The sequence below is a fragment of the Amphiura filiformis genome, chromosome 10, assembly GCF_039555335.1.
Source record: "Amphiura filiformis chromosome 10, Afil_fr2py, whole genome shotgun sequence".
NCBI classification, from domain to species: Eukaryota; Metazoa; Echinodermata; class Ophiuroidea; order Amphilepidida; family Amphiuridae; genus Amphiura; species Amphiura filiformis.
Window position 1 is genome coordinate 6,348,140 of NC_092637.1, and position 21,573 is coordinate 6,369,712.

The 21,573-nt window shown below is 34.6% G+C and overlaps 1 protein-coding gene across 2 annotated transcripts in view; it reads right to left on the reverse strand.

Annotated features, from left to right (window-relative positions):
* The window catches only part of LOC140162441 (uncharacterized), a 72,683-nt gene extending 60,001 nt beyond the window's left edge, over window positions 1-12,682 (reverse strand). The window contains exon 1 of one of the 2 annotated variants that reach the window (XM_072185680.1): window positions 12,301-12,682. In XM_072185680.1, coding sequence (XP_072041781.1) covers window positions 12,301-12,411 — 111 coding nt within the window. In that variant the 5' untranslated portion in view covers window positions 12,412-12,682. The remainder of the gene's footprint in view (window positions 1-12,300) is intronic. The other variant, XM_072185681.1, reaches the window with a different exon arrangement.
* Between the last annotated feature and the right edge of the window lie 8,891 nt (window positions 12,683-21,573).

Genomic DNA, 21,573 nt, shown 5'->3' on the forward strand with positions numbered 1-21,573 from the left:
TTGTGGATCCTAGTGATATGACATGTACCATAAACCTGTGGATGATTTGAGAAAATTCTTCCTTAGAGGGAGTATATTTTTCAAATGGAATGGGCTAGAGTTCTCCTCCTCCTGCTCCTCCTGCACTGCAAATAAAAAATGTTTAGGTTTCTGTAACACTTTTAATTTTAAACATTTTTAGTGTTTAAGGTAAACACTTAAACACTTAAACTCTAAACACTAACAATGTTTAAAACACTTTAACATTAATGTATGACACTTTGGTGCGTTTAAGTATAAACTTTAGAGTGCAATTATTTTAAGGAGGTACAACACCATCGATAAAGTTGTGCCTATTTTTGCAAAAAAAAAAAAAACTAATAACACAGTGGTAACAAAAAGTTAGGTATATTATAGGGGCAAGGAATCCAATTACTACACTGGAATTTCAGTGACCCAAGACAAGCGGTTCGTTCTTTATGATAAGAAATAAGGTACCGCTAGGATGTACCTCATTTCTTATCATATATACGGGACCGCTTGTCTTGAGGCACTGAAATTTCAGTGTAGTAATTGGAATCCTTGCCCCAATAATATACATAACTTTTGTTATCAGTGTGTTATTAGTTTTTGAGAAAAATGTAAAAATAGTCACAAATTTACCACAGGGGTGTAGTACCCCTTAAGGGAATGAAAGTGTTAGGTTTTATTTTGTATTTGAAATATACATGAGTATTAGATATACCTATGAAATTTGAGTTATAATCTGATCTACTGGACTTACATTTTATGAGTGGCAATATTTCACATCCTATCTCGGATGCATTATCAGGCCAACTGATGTTAAAGCGGCAAAAGTTCGTTGACCTGTGAAGAGGATGTTACGTCACAGGTTGAAGATGAGTCCAGTAGATCAGATTATAACTCAAATATCATATATAGTGGATGAATGATAATCTTCACAATTGTATCATGCATGAGTAGAGGTTCTGAAAATACCAGTAATTTGTAAGCTTTTGTAGATAATGTGGATATTCAATATGTGTTTAGAAAGTGTTACTGGAACCTAAACATTTTATTTGCCCTGTGTAAATGCATGGTTTTACCTATAATGTATCTTCCACATTGGGAGTATATTCCAAATGGAAGTTACCCAATTGTGTATCTATATAGTCCTAACTCCCTGAGCTTCCTCAGTGGAAAACTGTCTAAATCTTCCACAGAGGAAGTGTGGATTTCAAATGGCAAAGCCCATTGGACAAAAATGAATATTAGTTTAAAAAAAACTTTTGTCGACCTTTTATCACAAGTATTATACCCAATTTGAACTAAAATGAGCACTAATTTTTACCTTTTAGTCTGAAAAAACCGACAACGAATGTTTGCTTGTTAGTTGTAATTGTTGCTGGGCAGGGATATAAAGGGATAGGCATCGTAGCTATTACGTAACACACCGAATGATGTAGTTTAACTCTAGACAACGATCATGCGTTAATATTTACAAAATGGCGAATGATGTAGTTTAACTCGAACAATAGCGTGACGTAGTTGGTGGCGCTGTTCCTATATGCACTTTCACCCTCCTGTGCTGGGTTTGTTTGTATTTGAAAATGGCTTTGTGGCCACACGGATATATTATTGCTCAGTGGCTTCAGGCATTTATCCCGAGTACCTGATGGGAACAGGACATTAGTCAAAATGAACATTAGTCCGAAAAGGGCTACAGTTAGGGCTTAGGGCATTTTAAGTTATGATTAGTGTTACGAATAAGGTTAGGGTTATTAGGATTAGCATATGGGTTAGGGTTAGTGTTAGAGTCAGGGATATGGTTAGGATAGGGTTATGGTCAGAGTTTTTGTGGTTATGGAATCATGATCATGTACAGGGTTAGGTTTAGGGTTAGGATTAGGGTTTATGTAACAGTGGCTTAGTTTACAGATTAGGGCTAAGATGAAGTTTAGGGTTGGGATAAGTACGGTATATAGGGCCTATATATAACTACGATATTGGGTTTTTGAACTAATGCCCTTCGGATTATCGACCTGCTTGACAACATTATTTCGTATCAATATATCTGGATTCAAAGCATGCTATAAATAGCTATCAATTCATACACACATCATAGCATATGCAGTAAGCCACATCGGTTCATATTAATCTGAATTCAAAGCATTATAGCTAGCAATTTCTAATCCATTAAATTCCGACATGTATTGAACATATGGCCGTGTCTATAGGAGCTTCTAGACTGACATGTACTCTTGACCTAAACCATGTAAACTGGTTGCTTGATCTTTTGAATTCGCTTGTCTCGTTTCTCACTACTACAATTATACTCGTGATCACTACACATTTTACCGTGTAATTCGAGGAAGATTTGCCATTGGCCTAAAACTGACTTCATCATGTTCATGCATGTATTTTAAAAGCAAACATTAAAAAAAATCAAACTGAATGGTCAGGGACGCACCAATAGATTCTCAGGGGTGGGTAGGAAGTTAGGGTCGGGGGAAATGTTGTTTTTTTTCGCCGATTTTTTTTTAATTTTATGGATTTATACACAGGTGGGGAAAGGTTCTGTTTTTTTAGTGTTGGTGGGGTAAGTTTTTTTTGCTCATGTAGTGGGTGAAGTTTTTTTTTTCAAAAACTTCCTACCCCCGCCTGAGAATCTAATGATGCGTCCCTAAAAAGGAAGTATGGGACATGCATGGGACATGCATGGGAAAGGAAGTATGATACATGCAAAAATTGAAAAGGAGTAGGGGACTGCATATGTAAGAATTAAACAGGAGTATGGGACTGCATACAATGATTGAATAGGAGTATGGGACTGTACACAGGAATTAAAAGGAGTATGGGACGAATATAAGAATTGAATAAGAGTATTGAGTATGGATACAAGCATTTAGTTGGAGTATGAAATCACAAGCAAACAAAATTACAGAAGTATAGTTGGACTGCGTATCCCCCAGAGGGGGGGGGTACTCAAGTTTGGTTTTGGTAGGGACGTGCCGCTGAGAATTTGAAAGTGGACCCATAAATATACCAATTTTTCAAGAAATTTGGACCCATTGATATACCAAAAGTCAAAATTTTCGGCCGAATTTAACCCAAATTGTCTTAGTTTTTACAAATTTTCCCAAAATTTTTGTACTGAGTACCCCCCGAGTGCGTATCATAATGGAATGGGTTTATAGTCGCTCTTGACCCGATATGATATGTGCTATTTGTGCATGTTCTGAATTTGATTGTTGCAATTACACGATTGAATAAGTCGTAATCTTATCGCCTGTCACAAATAAAAACAATTATTGACATTTAAAAGCTTTTAAATAATAATTAAAAAAATAAATGTCGACTTCCGATTCCAAAAAAATACAGCACACATTTTATACTGTTTTGCCAAATGATATATATCCTATATAATGATTTAGTTATAGAACTGACTGGGAATAAAAGTCTATTTTAATATTAAAATAAGGGCCAAAACAAGCGGATTTAGGGTGTTTCTAAGTATGTTGTGACCACCAAACCCCATTACTTGCACAAAGAATAATTTCAGGATGTGCATTCTAAAAATTAAAAAAAATCTCTTTTATATAAACTAATTATTAATATGAAAAATAAAAGTATTGCTATGAGCAAACCATTAGTCTATCCGCAAGACTTCTTGTATATAACTCATTTCAAAGTAACTCGAGAAAATGATACGTGGATAAGAATTTTAAATAATAGCAAAATTGGAGAAAAAAAAGTATTGTAAAAATGTAAATGTTCCTTTTTGTAATAATATTATATAATCTATATATTTGGATTTGATAACGAACATTTAATAACATCAGAATAATTCTCAGACACTAAACCAACATAAGCGCTCTATTATTCTATACCTTAAACTCACCCGTCCATTTTCGCGCTTGTATTTTACGGCATTGATACGCTTACCATACAGAAGCTGTTATGTAGATATATGCCATAGGCGTGCAAGGGGACGGCAGGGAGGTAACACTACTGGTCAGAGGCTCCAGAAAATTACAAGTAATTGAACTCAAGAGAGCTTAAAATAACAAACAGATCGAGACTTCATTTGCCTCTAACTTTAATCATCATGATCAGAGAGCTTGCAATTAATTATTTTATGTTTTTCTTTATATAGCATAATCAAATTGAACCTAAAGTACCAACGTTTATTAATGTGGTATTACCTATTTGTACGATTTCTTTCTTTTAAGACAGTGTATACTTTAGTAACATTTTTGTTTATCTACGAATATTTTTTAAATTTTAATCCCCAGTGTAAACTGTTGTTTTGTTTGGACACATTCAAATGAGAAAACTGCTTTTCTTAAGAAATTACATGATGATGATGAAGAGGAGGATGAATTGATGATGTTGTTGATGATGATGACGACGACGTTGAAGACGGAGACGCAAAAATGATGATGGTGGTGATGAACAACGCATGATGACAAAGATTAAACGACCATAGTGCGAGTGACAATTTTGTGAGGACATCCAAAGGCAGGAAAGCGCACATTACTACAAACATTGCACAATATATAGTTCACTTTACATTTACGGGGTGCGTGCGAGTACATGTTAGTGGGGTGTATCTGATGGGGATGTCAGGGGTGGGGTGTATGTGAGGCGTGTGTGTGGTGTTTAAAATAACACGGGAAAAATGTGCTAAATGACAACGTGGATCACAAAAAAACAAACAATTATAAAGCCATTGTTTCAAATAAATGATGTCAAGATGCCACCACCCTCTCCGCTCCCCACTCTCCAACCACCCTATTCCCGTAGGTCTCTATGTATCATCATACCATAATGATTTTGATCGTGAACCATACGGCGACAACAATTCATTCATGTGTTTGTCATTAATCCGTTTATTATTTAAGTCAATGTCAAACATGTTGTATGAAATGTGGCCAAGACACCGTAAAAATTATCCGTTTCCGCGGTTATGTAAAAAGCCTCACTTCAGAGTCAATAGCAAATAGCTAAGAAGTGGTAAATATCAAATAAATAAAGGCAAAGAAAGAAATTAGCAAGTGAATGAATGATTGAATGAAATGTTTTTAATAATAAATACACATAAATAAATGAATAAATTATAAATAAGCAAATTAACTTAATAAATAAATAATTGATCTCATGCCTTTGTCGGCCGGATGTTACTGATCTTATTGGACTCATTTTTAACGCATTAAGGGGGTACTACACCCCTCGATAAATTTGTGACTATTTTTGCATTTTTCTCAAATACCAATAAAACACTGGTTACAAAAGTTATGTATATTATAGGGGCAAGGAATTCAGTTACTACACTGGAATTTTAGTGACTCAAGACAAGAAGTTATTGATTTATTGATCAAATATTGGTTTTCCCTCATTTTTGACTGTAACTCCACAACTGTTGTATGTGCTGAAATAAATTTTCCAGTGCAGTAATTGTAGTCTTTGCCCCAATAATTAAACATATCTTACTTGTCACTAATGCGCTATAATTTTTGAGAAAAATGCAAAAAATGGGCACAAAATTGGCCAGGGGCGTAGTACCACCTTAAAGGGGCATTCCGTGATCCACAGCCTCATCCCCTCACTTTTCTCAAAAACGCTGAGATTTTTATACCACTGCGGGGCACTGGAAACCTCTGGCTATACAAAGTTTATGTACAAAAAAAATCTTGTACATGTAGATTAATTCGCTTATAGCAACGCCAAATTTGAATTTCGTTCTGGTATGACCAGAACAAAATTACAACACACTGGCCTATATCATGATATGCGCAGTGTAATACACATAATCATGCATAAGTCGTAAATCACAAAATCGGATCAACTGATATTTTGGGAATACGCTTTTTTCGTGGATATCTACTGAAAATGTTATAAAATGAGGATACTAGGTTCACGAAATACTCCTTTAAACATTTTAATTAAAATACTATTTTTATGAAAATTATATCTTGTGTACATGGGTTAGCGTGTTTATACATTTGTAGTCATAGTGGAGATATTACTATTAGTATGCTTATAATACAATGTATATGACAATAACGAAAGTGCCAAAATCTGAATTGTGATTTATATAAACATGCATCTGTGTATAGTTATTCAAGCATTAGTAATCCAGGTCCATTCAGTGATGATATCAACCAGCGGATCGTAAAAATCATCATATTCATTGGAATGCATTTTGCATATAGCTTTCAAATCTTGACAAAAAATGAAATATTTAAAAGTTTTGTTGAATAAAGTACAACTAATGAAAATGAACTGTCGTCTGCAACTGGGTTTAGTATGGAGATGGTTAGAGTTAAGTATGAATTATATTTGATTTCGAGTGACCCCTGTACCAATTATATAGGCATACCCGTTTGAATGTATTTTGCATATAGCTTTCAAATCTTGACAAAAAATTAAAATATTTAAAAGTTTTGTTGAATAAAGTACAACTACTTATGAAAATGAACTGTCGTCTGCAACTGGGTTTAGTATGGAGATGGTTATGAATTGGACATGATTTCGAGTGATCCTGAACCAATGTACAACATTATAACTAGGCATATCTATACCCGTTTGAATGTATGTTGCATATTATTAACACAATTTTTGAAATATTTAGAAATTTTGTTGAATGATACTGTATTGATACACAACTACCTAATCTTAATAATGGAAATGAACTGTCGTCTGCAACTGGGTTTAGTGTGAAGATGGTCACAGTTATGAATGAGACTTGATTCCGAGAGATCATGAACCAATACCAATTACAGTGGCGTACCGTGGCCGCCCCAACCCCGGGGGGCTGAAGAAGAAACAATTTTGCCGCCCCTTCCTTAACAGCCCGAAAAGGTTGACCCAATTTTTTCACGGTCGTTTGAAAAGTGAAGAGCAAAAAAAAAAAAAAAAAAAAAAAAAAAAAAGGATTTTAGGCGCTAGCGCCCTAAAAGCAACATTTTTGCAAAATTGTTGATGGCCGGATGATGCTTTTTCTATTTCTGGCGCCCTTTTTTCTTTGTTAATTCGTTTTGCCGCCCCTTTGTTTTTGTCGCCCCTGTTTTGCCGCCCCATCTTCTTCCGCCGCCCCTTCGTTTTTGCCGCCCCCTACTTTGACCCCGGGGGGCTGGCGCCCCAAAAGCCCCCCGCAAAATACGCGCATGACATGAATAATTTCCATACTCGTTGAATGCATTTTGCATATAGCTTTCAAAACTTGACAAAAAAATTGAAATATTTAAAAGTTTTGTTGAATAAAGTACAACTACTTATGAAAATGAACTGTCGTCTGCAACTGCATGGGTTTAGTGTGGAGATCGTTAGAGTTAATAATTATGAATTAGATTTCATTTCGAGAGATCCTGAACCACTGCACATATATACCATGCATAAACATGTTTGTACCAGAGTGTGTACTCATATAAATGCAATTTGCATATGGCTGTGGACAAAAATCTCGAAATGTTTGGAAATTTTGTTGAATAATAACAACAACTTATAAAAATGAACTGTCGTCTGCAGCATCTGGGCTTAGTGGTGAGATGGTAAGCCTCTCATACTATGAATTAAATTTGATTTCGAGAAATCCTGTTAAACAAACGCCTTGATCCATAACATGTCACGTATCTGACACCAAAGAAATAACATAATTCTATAATATACTTAAGAAATAAAGCATCAGATTTCCTCCAGTGAAACACGCTCTAGATTTTATACATATTATGAAGCGATCAAATAAAATGAGTACAAAGTCGCGAAAGAATCAGATTTGTGCATCATGATAAAAAAAAAACTTAGTCAGTTTTGATTTGACGTATACCCCATCAAAATGTGACATAATAAAGCAAAATATCCCAGCAAACACAAAAACGTTTTAAAAACGTTTTAAATAAGTTATATTTTGGCTTTTGGTTTAGGTAAAAACGTTTCAATAACATTAAAATGTCGGGTTATATAAAAGTCATGATAACGTTTTAAAACGTTTTGCATGAAAACACACTACAACAATATTTTTAAATGGTTTCAAAAAATGTTATTGTAAGCTATTTTTGCAAACATTTTTACCAAATATTGTGTCAATACTGAAATAACATTATGTTAAAATATTTGAACCCAGCACACACAGAAATGTTCTTAAAATGTTTTTTTCAAAACCTTTTAATAACATTTAAATGTCGGGTTATATAAAGGTTATAAAAACGTTTTTAAAACGTTATTGAAAATGTTTTGGGCAAACATTTTTCGCAAAATATTTTTTCAACCCCAAAATAACATTCTGTTTAGGATGATTTGTATCAAGTTTTCAAGAATGATTTTGGAATGTTATTAAAACGTTTTTATACCTTTTATATAACCCGACATTTAAACGTTTTCTCTAAAACATTTTTGTTTGCTGAGCAGTAGATTATCAAAAATGTTTTTTAAGGTTATGAAAACGTTTTATACTCTTAATATACCCTTTATATAACCCGACATTTAAACGTTTTTTGACAACCTTTTATAACCTTTTGCGAATGATGTCGAAAACGTTTTGTGTTTGCTGGGATAGCTACAAATAGTGGGTATTTAAACAATAAAGAACGTAACAAGTGTTAATAGATTAACACTATTTGAGTAACACTTTTTAAACACGTTAAACCGTTAATGTACTAACATTTATGTTACAATTTTAACAATTGTGTGTTAAAATATAAACACAAATGTTAATATTTTAACACAATAACGGTTTAACGTGTTTAAAAAGTGTTACTCAAAGTGTTAATCTATTAACACTTGTTTTTGGAAAGTGTTGTTAACGTGTTAAAGCGTTTAAAATGAACATCCTCATTTAATAGTGTTAATGTGTTAATAAAATGGTGAAAGTGTTAATATTTTCACACACAGTAAATATTTTAACACAATAACGGTTTAACGTGTTTAAAAAGTGTTACTCAAATAATGTTAATCTATTAACACTTGTTTTTGGAAAGTGTTGTTAACGTGTTAAAGCGTTTAAAATGAACATGCTCATTTAATCATTAGTGTTAATGTGTTAATATTATGGTGAGTGTTAATATTTTCACACACAGTAAATATTTTAACACAATAATGTTTAACGTGTTTAAAAAGCGTTACTCAAATAGTGTTAATCTATTAACACTTGTTTTTGGAAAGTGTTGTTAACGTGTTAAAGCGTTTAAAATGAACATCCTCATTTAATCATTAGTGTTAACGTGTTAATATTATGGTGAAAGTGTTAATATTTTCACACACAGTAAATATTTTAACACAATAACGGTTTAACGTGTTTAAAAGTGTTACTCAAATAATGTTAATCTATTAACACTTGTTTTTGGAAAGTGTTGTTAACGTGTTAAAGCGTTTAAAATGAAAATCCTCATTTAATCATTAGTGTTAACGTGTTAATATTATGGTGAAAGTGTTAATATTTTCACACACAGTAAATATTTTAACACAATAACGGTTTAACGTGTTTAAAAAGTGTTACTCAAATAATATTAATCTATTAACACTTGTTTTTGGAAAGTGTTGTTAACGTGTTAAAGCGTTTAAATTGAACATCCTCATTTAATCATTAGTGTTAATGTGTTAATAAAATGGTGAAAGTATTAATATTTTCACACACGGTTAATATTAACACAAATGTTAATATTTTAACACATTAAAGGTTTAACGTGTTTAAAAAGTGTTACTCAAATAATGTTAATCTATTAACACTTGTTTTTGCAGTGAAAGTAGAACGGTAAATGAGCTCATATCTCAAACGCAACATTGGCGACTTTGTTCTTATTTGGCTTGATTGGGCCACACATTATTATTGAAAGCAAAGTGATGGGAGTAATAGAATAGGCAATATCATTATTGGTTGTCTCTTTGGTTCGTCAAACTTGTGATGGTGTAACGGATTGGTTTTATTCACCTTCAGTGGTGTGTATCACTTAAATCGTTCTGGTAGATTTCAAGGAATTTACAACATTTTAAAAAATGTTGTGGAGCAAGAGAGTGGAGAGAAGGAGAAGTGATAGGAAATGGGGACGAGAGAAGAGAGAGTGGGTGAAAGGAGAACGATTTCAAGAAATTCACAACATTGGAGTGGAGAGAAGATGAAGTGATCTAGAAAAAGGGACGAGAGAAGAGAGAGAGTGGGAGAAAGGAGAGGGAGAGGGAAAGCAGAGAAAAATAGAATGCGAAGAACTTCTTTCATATCCTATTCACTAACTTGTCATTATCAGATGATTTAAGAATTTAGATCATGTAGATGGTGGCAGGAAGTTAAGATTTATTTACCATACTGCATATGGGTTATTACATTGAAATAGATTTAGCTAAAGTCTTCCACAGACGGAGTATGGGTTTCAAATAGAATACACTCAGGCAAATGGGCAACTTACATTTGATACTCACTCCCGTTGTGGAATATGTAAAGGTAGTATATTACAGGGGCGTATGTGTTTCAAAATAATTAACCCAAAACAAACAATTTCGAGAGTTCATGGCAAAAAGTTTGCAATAGCTGCCATGTGCTAGATCTGGCATGTTGAACACGCAAATAGTTAAGTAACATGCAAATAGCAGCTATTGAATCCCTTAAGCCTATCTCATTCAATTGTGAGCTGCCGTGTTTGTGTTGACTTCAAATATGGAATGAAAGTTTAAAATTCTTTTTTTAAAATGTTGATTTCTGAATTGATTTGTATCCGTTTTAGCGTGTATTAGCACAGCGAAATCAATGGTGTTCGATCTTGTCTATCGGTTTGCGAGTATACAGTCCAGGGGCACTCAACTTGAATTTAAGTATACGGGCTTAATGAACTGACATTTCAACATTTTTGTGGGGGAATGTGGGCCAAATTATAGGCTTTGGAGCTTTAAAAAATTGCCAAATTTGAGCTAAAGAGCTACAACTGTCAGAGTATGAGGCTCAATAAACTGAAGCAAGATGCATGGTCTTGGGGACCCAGCAAACATTAAACGTTTTTTAAAACGTTTGAAACAAGTTATATTTTGGGTTTTCGTTTTGGTAAAAATCGTTTTAACATATTAAATGTCGGATTTTATAAAGGTCATGGAAATGTTTCAAAATGTTTTGTATGAAAATTTCTCGCCAAGCACAATTTTAGCATAAATATTGTCAAAATATTATTGTTAAAACTTTGTTGCCAAATATTTCGTCAACACTTAAAAATAACATTATGTTAAAATATTTTGCAGTAAGTTTTCAAAATATGTTTTTGAATGTTATGAAAACGATTTAGACCTACACCTTTTGGGCCTTGTATAAAACAACCCGACACTCAAAAATTTCTGGCAACCTTTTCTGACATTTTGCGAATAATGTTGGAAACGTTTTGTGTTTGCTGGGGAACTTCTGGAGAGCCTAAAAAGGGGACCCTTGACCATCTTATGTGGGTGACCCCCTGTGGAGCACAGGTGCTTGACTTCTTAGAAACTTGAAGAAATTTAAGATTGACTTCTTAAGAGGATCAGACGTTATCCTAACAAACACTGAATCAATTATGTCTTTTATTAGCATAAAGCTGTAAGCAGGAAGTCGTCTTGTCATACATGTATATAAATTATACTGCATAAGATATATCAAATACATGTCCTCTCACTCTCTCTGGAAGACAGGGGATCGGTCTGCCCATGGACGAACTTTATTTAGTACGTCCATGGTCTGTCGGATTTTTGTTTTTAATATTTTTAAGGTCATAGCCAAAATATTTTACATACTATTTCTCTACTGTATCAGATCAATCATGTTTTAAAACAGTTTAGAAGTGTGAAGAAACTGCTGTAAACATTTCAGAATGTCAACAATTTTGATAGAAAAATAACTATCTAAAATTATGGTTCATATTTTTATGAATGTGTAAAAGGGTACTGTATTTGACCTAAATTCCCGAGCCTAATTTAGCGCATGCGCCCGAGGAAGCAGACGAAGAGGAAGATGAATAGGAAGAGAATAAGAGGAAAGAAATGGGGGGGGGGGAGGAGATGAAGACGAGTACGAAGACGAAGAAAAAAGAAGGCGAAAAAGAGCAACAACAATGACAGCTGTATATATATGAAACCAATTGAAATGCCGCATATCAATAATATTCTATTTAAAAGCTATACATAAAACTTTTGCCAAATGAATGTTTCATATACATTGTAGCTCAATTTCCAAGAAATACTTTTATATTATGCATTAGAGCATCGTTGAAACATTCTCAGATAAGAAGCCTGCTGATTGAATGAATACACACAACGTATGCAGTAAACCATATCAACAGAAAAAATATTTTTATAAAAATAGTTTGTACTCACCGTGAGAGAAGTCTGCAATTCTTCTATCGACGCAGAACAAAATGTGCATATAAACAGAAAAATAACTAGGCATAATTCCATGTTGGTGCATCTCATTTTGAAAAATTGCATTTTGATGATGATATGTTTTAACTGGTAGACATGTGTGTTGGTATTACACGGATGATATGTGCGTGCGTGTTGCTATACAAGACACATATGCAGTTATCAAGCTAAACCGTATCTACGGTAGATAGCACGCTTGATTTGCGACATCAACGACTCCCGTCGTTAAATTGTAGTGGACTTTGACTACAACAATGCGAATGAGAATTAAATACAATGACAGTCAGATAGTCACTGGTTAAAAGCAATGTAGTACATTCGCTTGAGTGCGTTGGGTTTAGGTTTGAGTATGCGAGAGTAAGAATTAAATTTTAATAAAAACGAGTCATGGAGAAAATTGTTCTTATTGCATGATTGCGTCATACTTAAGATCTTTAAGGATGAACTTGAGAAAGGCCCTTGAAATGGTGACAGGGCTCTTGGTATTGGCTATTTCTGTTGAAACCCATACACCCCCTATTGTTATCATATCTATAGTCAATACCACTTGAGAATTCTAAGCAATCAATAAAGTATGTAATATGCCTATTTTTTATTTAATTCCATCTTAAAAAGATGTAATTTAAGTTTAAGTAATATTGGCTTATTCCAGTTGCCTTGAAATCCACATAGGCCTACCCCCTCCTATGGAAGACACGACCTTAAAAAATGATCTTCCACACAGTACATTATACAGGGAGTGTAAATTTCAAATGGATCTGCAGGGTTGCCAAAACTTTTTAGCCCAAGTCGCAGGTAATATAGCCGTGAAATGTCGCCCAAATATAGCAAAAAATCGCTCAAAATTATAAAGTTGATTTAGAAGGTGTTCTACACTCCCTTTTATTTTGAAATTTTGGGAGATTAAGGTCATGTCTTCCATAGGGGATGTATGGATATTAAGCGGAATAGCCCAATATATCGGGACGGTTAGGTAAGGCTGACGCGCTGGAACAGAAGAATAAACCAAAGCATGACAACTGAGCTGTGTAAAAATCACAATGTGTGTCAAAAATGATGAATTATTGCTGAAGTCAACAATACAATCAATGATATTGTCTAGTTCACAGGAAGGTCTCGATGGCATAGTTAAATGGTACAAGTTGAAACTTAAAATTGTAACACTTGCCGTTTGCAAATTATACTCTTTTTGTGAATGGAACTGCTAAGAGAGCTGACAAAAGTTAGAATTGGTTTTCTGAATTTCTGGTCTTCAAATTTGTTTTTATACCGGCAAGTCTTGTTCACTGTGGTTAGACCTAACAGTAAGTAAAACAAACGCACATACCCAGCAAACAAACGAACGAACAAACAGACAAACAAACAAACAAACAAATATGCAAATAAACAAACAAACAAACAAAGAAACAAGCAAAATAAAAACAAACCAAATAAACTCTAACTCTTACATATAGTAAATTGGTTTCGCAGATATTTAAGCCATAATGTGTGATTTGCTCCACAGCGACGTTATTTTTCTCGATTTTCTACTTTTTGCATGATTGTAATGCCCAATGGTGTACTAAAATACCACCTCAAAGACTAAGCCTGAAATATTAATTTCAGTAAAATTTAGAGTTTGTTATATTAAAATCGCCAAAATTAGAGCTCCACAGTTAAGCGGCTTCATTTTACCTCATTATTTGGCCTTAAAATGAAAATGGACGGCTGTTACAAATTATTATATAATATGTTTTGGCAAAGAATAACACAATTAAAATTTTACCGAAATCATAGGCCGTACTATATATGATGGCTTTAATCACAGATCCTGCAACTGTGCTTTAATTCTTCAAAGTACGGTAGTCGGTTCACACTAACTGTGGTTCACACAAAGGTCTACATGACATAGACAACTATAGCATAAATAGACAAAAAACTAAAATTGGAACAAACACAAAAGTTTAGGGCCTAAACACGTGTTGGTTGCATCCATTTATCACGTGGTTTGACAAGTGCATTATTAATTATTAGCAGGTTCATGTAAAGGTCTGACTTGAATGTAATCAATCAAGAGCAAAAAAGGCAAATAAAGTAGCAGTTAAAAAAAGAAATGTAAATATGATTATATCACTGCTTTATATTTACATGAAGTATCTAATATAGGCTGGGGTTTCCGACCTGTTTTTGGAACGCGACCCCTTTATTCCTGCATACAGCATGTACAGGCAGATCTTTCGTCGGTTTCATCGATTTGTATACTAATTTAGGCATCTTTAGCTCATTTACATATATTTAGACACCATAATCATAGCAATATGCCAGAAAAGGAGACTATGAAGGATTTCTACTCAAATGCACTCCACAAAGATAAGGTATAGTGACACAAGAGGGCGCCGCACACTTTCTTCTCAGACCCCCTGCCAAATATTTTGTCATTTCATGCTGAGATAGATTATATAGAACCAAAAAAAAAAAAAAAAAAAACACAACCCACTGTTTACCAAGCAAAACAAAGTATGAGCCATTTAAAGCCCACTCCTATTTTAAAACGTTTTCATAACCTTTATATAATAACCCGACATCTGATGTTATTAAAACTTTTATACCAAAACCAAAACGTTTTGTGTTTGCTGGATTATGCAGATGACAAACATACTCCAAGTCCGCCCTTCATTGTCTTCCTTCTAGTGCTGAATTATTTAGGGAGTGTTCAGAAACACTTTGGTGGGGGTTGAAAATATAGGGGACCAAAAACAAAACAATTTTGGTCCAAAAAGGGGGGGGGATAAAAATTCAGTCCTTAAAAGGGGAAGGGGTAAAAACAATTTGAGGGTAAAAGTTCTCGGTAAAATGTACGACAAGGTATGCACACAGGCTCGTAACCAGGATTTTTTTTTGTGGGGGGGGAGCTGATTTTGAAAAAGTGGACTTAAAAAAAAAATTTGAACCTTTTTTGTTTTTGTTTCGTGTTTAGAAAATATATCATAAGCTTTAAAATGAAAAATCATTTGACTCCAAACGATACCCAGAAGTAAAAAAAAGAGGGTTAAGTGCACAACGTACAAAAAAGTGACTATATCTCATTAACCGATGATCCTACAGATATGCGATTGCGACCACTGACTCCCCTTATGACCAGAGGAAAAGTTCGACATATGGCACGAGGATATTTGGTTAAAAAGATAGAGGGTTAAGGGCTGGGGTATGAACGTTTGGACAGTATTTATTGTGGGACATTAGAGCACATCAGACATATCGAATTGCATTCTGAATACGAAGAATGTCATTCTGATATCAAATAATTTTGATTTTTGAAATTCGCAATTTAATACACATTTTATGGCAAATCATTAAAATTGATATTTTTGATATTTAACAGTACTTGAAGTAAACTTTATATATCTGATGATTTATACTTAAAGTGTATGTAGGTGGGATGAAAAGCCGACGATCAATTGAAAATTTTGACCTTTCGTATTGAAGATATGGATTTTTTTTCCCAAAACACAAAAAAAATTAGGTCTTTTTGGGAAAAAAATCCATATCTTCAATATGAAAGGTCAAAATTTTCAATTGACCGTCGGCTTTTCCTCCCTGCTACATACACTTTAAGAATATTTCATTAGATTTATATAATTTACTTCGAGGACTGTTATATATCAAAAATTTGAAAAAGATCAAATTTTTATAATTTGTCATAAAATTTGTATTAGCCTATATTGTGATTTTCAAAAAATGAAAATTATTTGATATCAGAAAGACATGCTTCGTTTTCAGAATGCAATTCGATAGGTCTGAGGTGCTCTCATGTCCCACAAAAAATACTGTCGAAACGCAATAAATGCTCATTTTAGATCCCTTAAGTGCACAAAATTAAAAAAGTGACTATATCTCATTAACCAATGATCCTACAGATATGCGATCACTGACTTTTCTGTTCCCTATGACCAGAGGAAAAATTTGATATATGGCACGACTCTCTAGGATATTTGGTTAAAAATTAAAAACAAAAGTGACTATATCTTATTAACCAATGATCCTACAGATATGCGACCACTGACTTTTTTTTTTGTTCTTTATGACCAAGGGAAAAGTTTGACATATCTCACGACTCTGTAGGAAATGATGTACATCATCATCATCATACATCATCATTTTATTTTCACTTCTTGAGTCAATATACAAAATATATATAAAAGACACAACATTTGAATGAGGAGATGCTCAAAAGGCCCAAAGTTACAACATACAATTACACAAAGTTAACAAATAAAAGAAAAAAGAAAGAGGAGAAGAACATGCAAAGAAAGAACCAATATAAATATTTATAACATTTCATATAGACATTCCACAGTTCACACAAGAAATTGATAGTTGGAGTGGAGATGGGGTGGGGGTGGGTAGTGAGGTCATTAAATAATGCCTAAATATTAGATGTAATTTTTTATTAGACTTTTCTTTATTTGTAACTTAAACTGGTTTACTGATTTTGCCATCTTTATATATTAGTAATATTCCATTTCCTAGGACCGGCAGCTCACCGGAAGCCTGTGTTGTGAGGGCCACAAACTGCGGCTACGTACAGATACGCGAACGCTGACTTGTTTTGTTCTTTATGAGGAAAAGTTCGACAGATCACACGACTCTTTAGAATATTTGGTTTAAAAGATAGAGTGTTATTGCACAAAGTACAACGAATTGGTTTGTGACCGAATGCAAGACATCAATTCATCTAAATATACAGATTTGGTGTAAAAACAACGGTTATGGAGAAAATCACGAAATAGTTAAATTTGGCCAACTTTTTTTGTACATCAATATACAGGGTTCGAATTGGCGTGTGGGCGATTTGGTTTGGGGCTGAATTGACGAATAGTATCGATATTGATATTTTTACAGAGCACGTGATATTTCGATATGATGATTCGAATTGTCACGTGATCGTCAAACCTGTACAAGAAGGTGTCAGTTCTGCAGGAACTGACACAAAAAAAATTTGGAGTTTAATAGAACCCTTTTGGAACTGGGTTTTTTTTTTTGACTCAGTGGTTCACGTGATATCATTGTTGCATTTTGTATGAAAGTTACCCACACAAAATTAATTGATACAAAAATAAAATCACACGCTGAATTTAACAGAATTATTGCTGAAATTGAATTTTACAATGCATTCAGCACCTGAATGCATTCGAACACGTTCTGCCGCCCTCGAAAATTTAGCCAAAAAAATGTGGTAAATTTCAACAGAGGGCAGTATGTGAATACACGTAGAGTCGCAGGCAGCGTTAGCTATGATCTGCCACACGTGATTTGAAATGCACAGAGCCAAAAAAAAACCTATCTAAGAATGTCAAATATTAGGAATCATAAATTCCAGAATTGTGACAAGATGCTCACTGTCAAATATTAGGAATTAAAACAATTCCGGGATTCTGACAATATTCTGACTGTCAAATAATAGGAATTTTAAAAATTCCAGAATTTTGACAATGTTTTTACTACTGTAAAATATTAGGAATAATAAATTCCAATATTGTGACAATATGCTCACTGTCAAATATTAGGAATTAAAACAATTCCGGGATTCTGTCAATATTCTCACTATCAAATATTAGGAATTTTAAAACTTTCAGAATTTTGACAATGTTTTTACTACTGTCAAATATTAGGAATAATAAATTCCAATATTGTGACAATATGCTCACTGTCAAATATTAGGAATTAAAACAATTCCGGGATTCTGTCAATATTCTCACTATCAAATATTAGGAATTTTAAAAATTTCAGAATTTTGACAATGTTTTTACTACTGTCAAATATTAGGAATAATAAATTCCAATATTGTGACAATATGCTCACTGTCAAATATTAGGAATTAAAACAATTCCGGGATTCTGTCAATATTCTCTCTATCAAATATTAGGAATTTTAAAAATTCCAGAATTTTTACCGGTATAATGTTCTTATATAGGCCCCTACCTACTGTCAAATATTGGGAATTTTATTGAAATTTCCAAAATTGTGACAATATTCTCCGGGAATATTCTCAGTGTCAAATATTAGGAACTTTAAAATTGAAAACACCCAAATAAATAAAGAAATTATTTATTTATTATTAAATAACGATTTTTGTGAGCAAAGTACTTGTATGTACTAGATATTTATTTATAAGCAACGGAATTAAAAAAAGAAAGAAAGGGATTTATTTATTTATTTATTTATATATATATATTTATTTATTTATTTATTTATTTTATTTTTTATTTATTTATTTGATTGATTTTGTATTAGTAGGAATTGTAACATGCTTGGAATTTTGACAATAAAAACTGTAAAATTCCTGAAATTTGATAGATAACTTTACAACAACATTAAGATACTAGTGCACCTGCGGCTGTGAGAGCCCAGATGCTGTGAGAGCACTGGCATGATAGCGATACTGTTTGACCACAGATGACCTTTGAACTCGGATGACCTTGGTGCAATTTTTTTTTCATGCTCAGTCATACGAAGAATTCCACCTATCAAGTTTAAGCCCAATAGGGCAAAGTTTAAATTTAGCCCCTACATGACCTTTGACCTCAGTTGACCTCAATTTTGTTTTGCACATATATTCCCCTCGTATCAAGGATTGCACCCACCAAGTTTGAGCCCGATAGGACAAAGTTTGAAATTCATGACCTTTGACCTCGGATGACCTCCATATGTTTTTCATGCTCCCCTCATACGAAGGTTTCGACCCACCAAGTTTGAGCCCGATCGGACAAAGTTTGAAGTTTGACCCTCCGTAATGACCTTTGACCTTGGTTGACCTCGATTTTATTTCGCGTATTATATTCCCTCCTATCAAGGATCCCACCCACCAAGTTTGGGCCCGATCGGACAAAGTTTGAAATTTTGACCTTTGACCTTGACCTCCGATGACCTTCAAAACCACATGGCCAACATGCTTTTTCCAATACCTATCTATATCCGAAATTTTGGGTAGACATTACAGTGCATTTCAAATTGGGCAGATAGCCAAAGGCTGGATGGGCTGGATGAAACATGTCCAGAGCTGCCCAGTACACATATTTGTATCCACTTGCTGCTGCTTTTGCTATCCAGTTGGGGTATTTTCCCCCCTAGATGACCTTTGACCTCGAGGGGGCCTTCGAAAACCACCCGGTCAACATGCTTTTCCCGTTTTTTATACCTATCCATATCCGAAATTTCGGCTCGATGCGTCGAAGCACGGTGGAACGCATAGCCGGACAGACAGACAGATAGATAGATAGACAGACAGATATATAGACAGATAGCGCTTATTATTTTATTAGAATAGATTTCTGCAGCGCGTCACCACCACCAGCTGGGTGAGGCTGGGAAGTTGGATAGACGTATTTCAATGCACTTTGGCTATGGCGGATATTATCGATATAAAAGTGATTTCAAGAGATTTAAAGGAAGAGAAGAGATCGTGACTATCCCTGCATACAGCACGTGAACGCCACAGCAAGATGTATGACGTGCCGTAATGGCTTGCCGTATACGAGAACCAAACAAGTATTTGAAATATAAATAAAATGCGTTATTGACATTTAAAAAATAATGTATGCGTTTTAGTGTTAGTATAAGTAGTTCGTTGACAGCTGTTGGCACCTTCAGAGAAGTTCTTAACAAGGCGGTTCTCGAACCACGAGTCTCGCCTGCTTTCGCGACTACCTGCTTTCGCAATTACTTCTGGTAGAAGTAAATCAACCTGCAACAAGCCATGGTGATTTGACTGTTCAATTGGAGCTTGATTGGATCAATATTGAAATTTGACCTTTGACCCATAAATTTTGGTGGTTCTCGGTTGGGCACGATTACCTGGCCGATGGTGACTGTACCCACCAAGTCTCATGCCCATCCGAAAGTTTTTACTCATTTGACCTCAGATGACCCTGAAATGACCTTCCAAAAATTGGACTCTAAATGTTGACTTTACCCAGCAAGTTTCATGGCCATACAACAGTTTTTAGTAATTTAACCTCAGATGACCTCTTAGTGACATCAGATGACCTTGAAATGACCGTCCTAATGATGACTGCACTCACCAAGTTTCGTGCCAATGTGACAGTTTTTAGTAACTCAGATGACCCCTGAGTGACCTCGGATGACCTTGAAATTGCCATCCAAAAATTTGTCTCTAAATGTTGACTGTACCCACCAAGTTTCATGCCCAGACGAGGTTTTAGTAATTTGACCTCAGATGACCCCAAAATGACCTTCAAAAATGTGGCTCTAAATGTTGACTGTGCCCACCAAATTTCATGCCCATACAACAGTTTTTAGTAATTTGACCTCGTATGACCCTGAAATGACCTTCCAAAAATTTGACTCTAAATGTTGACTGTACCCACCAAGTTTCATGCCCAAATGACAGTTTTGAATAATTTGACCTCAGATGACCCCTGGTTGACCTCTATTGACCCTGAAATGACTTTCCGAAAATTTGACTCTAAATATGTTGACTGTACCCACCAAGTTTCATGCCCATACAACAGTTTTTAGTAATTTGACCTTAGATGACCCCCTGTGTGACCTTAGATGACCCCGAAATGACCTACCAAAAATTTACCTCTAAATGTTGACTGTACCAAGTTTCATGCCCATATGACAGTTTTTAGTAATTTGACCTCAGATGACCCCTCTGTGAGCTTGGATGACCCCGAAATTACCTTCCGAAACTTTGACTCTAAATGTTGACTGTACCCACCAAGTTTCATGCCCATACGACAGTTTTTGGTAATTTGACCTCAGATGACCCCTGGGTGACCTCGAATGACCCCGTAATGACCTTCCGAAAATTTGACTCTAAATGTTGATTGTACCCATCAATTTCATGCCCATACGGCAGTTTTTAGTAATTTGACCTCAGATGACCCCTTGGTGACCTCGGATGACCCCGAAATTACCTTCCGAAACTTTGACTCTAAATGTTCACTGTACCCACCAAGTTTCATGCCCATACGACAGTTTTTAGTAATTTGACCTCAGATGACCCCTGGGTGACCTTGGATGACCCCAAAATGACCTTCCAAAAATTGGCTCTAAATGTTGACTGTACCCACCAAGTTTTATGCCCATACGACAGTTTTTAGTCATCTGACCTCAGATTTGACCTTGACCCACTAACCAATACAAACGTGTTCTGTCTGGGGTCAAGATGCACCCACCCACCAAGTTTCATGCTCATACAACAGTGTTTAGTAATTTGACCTC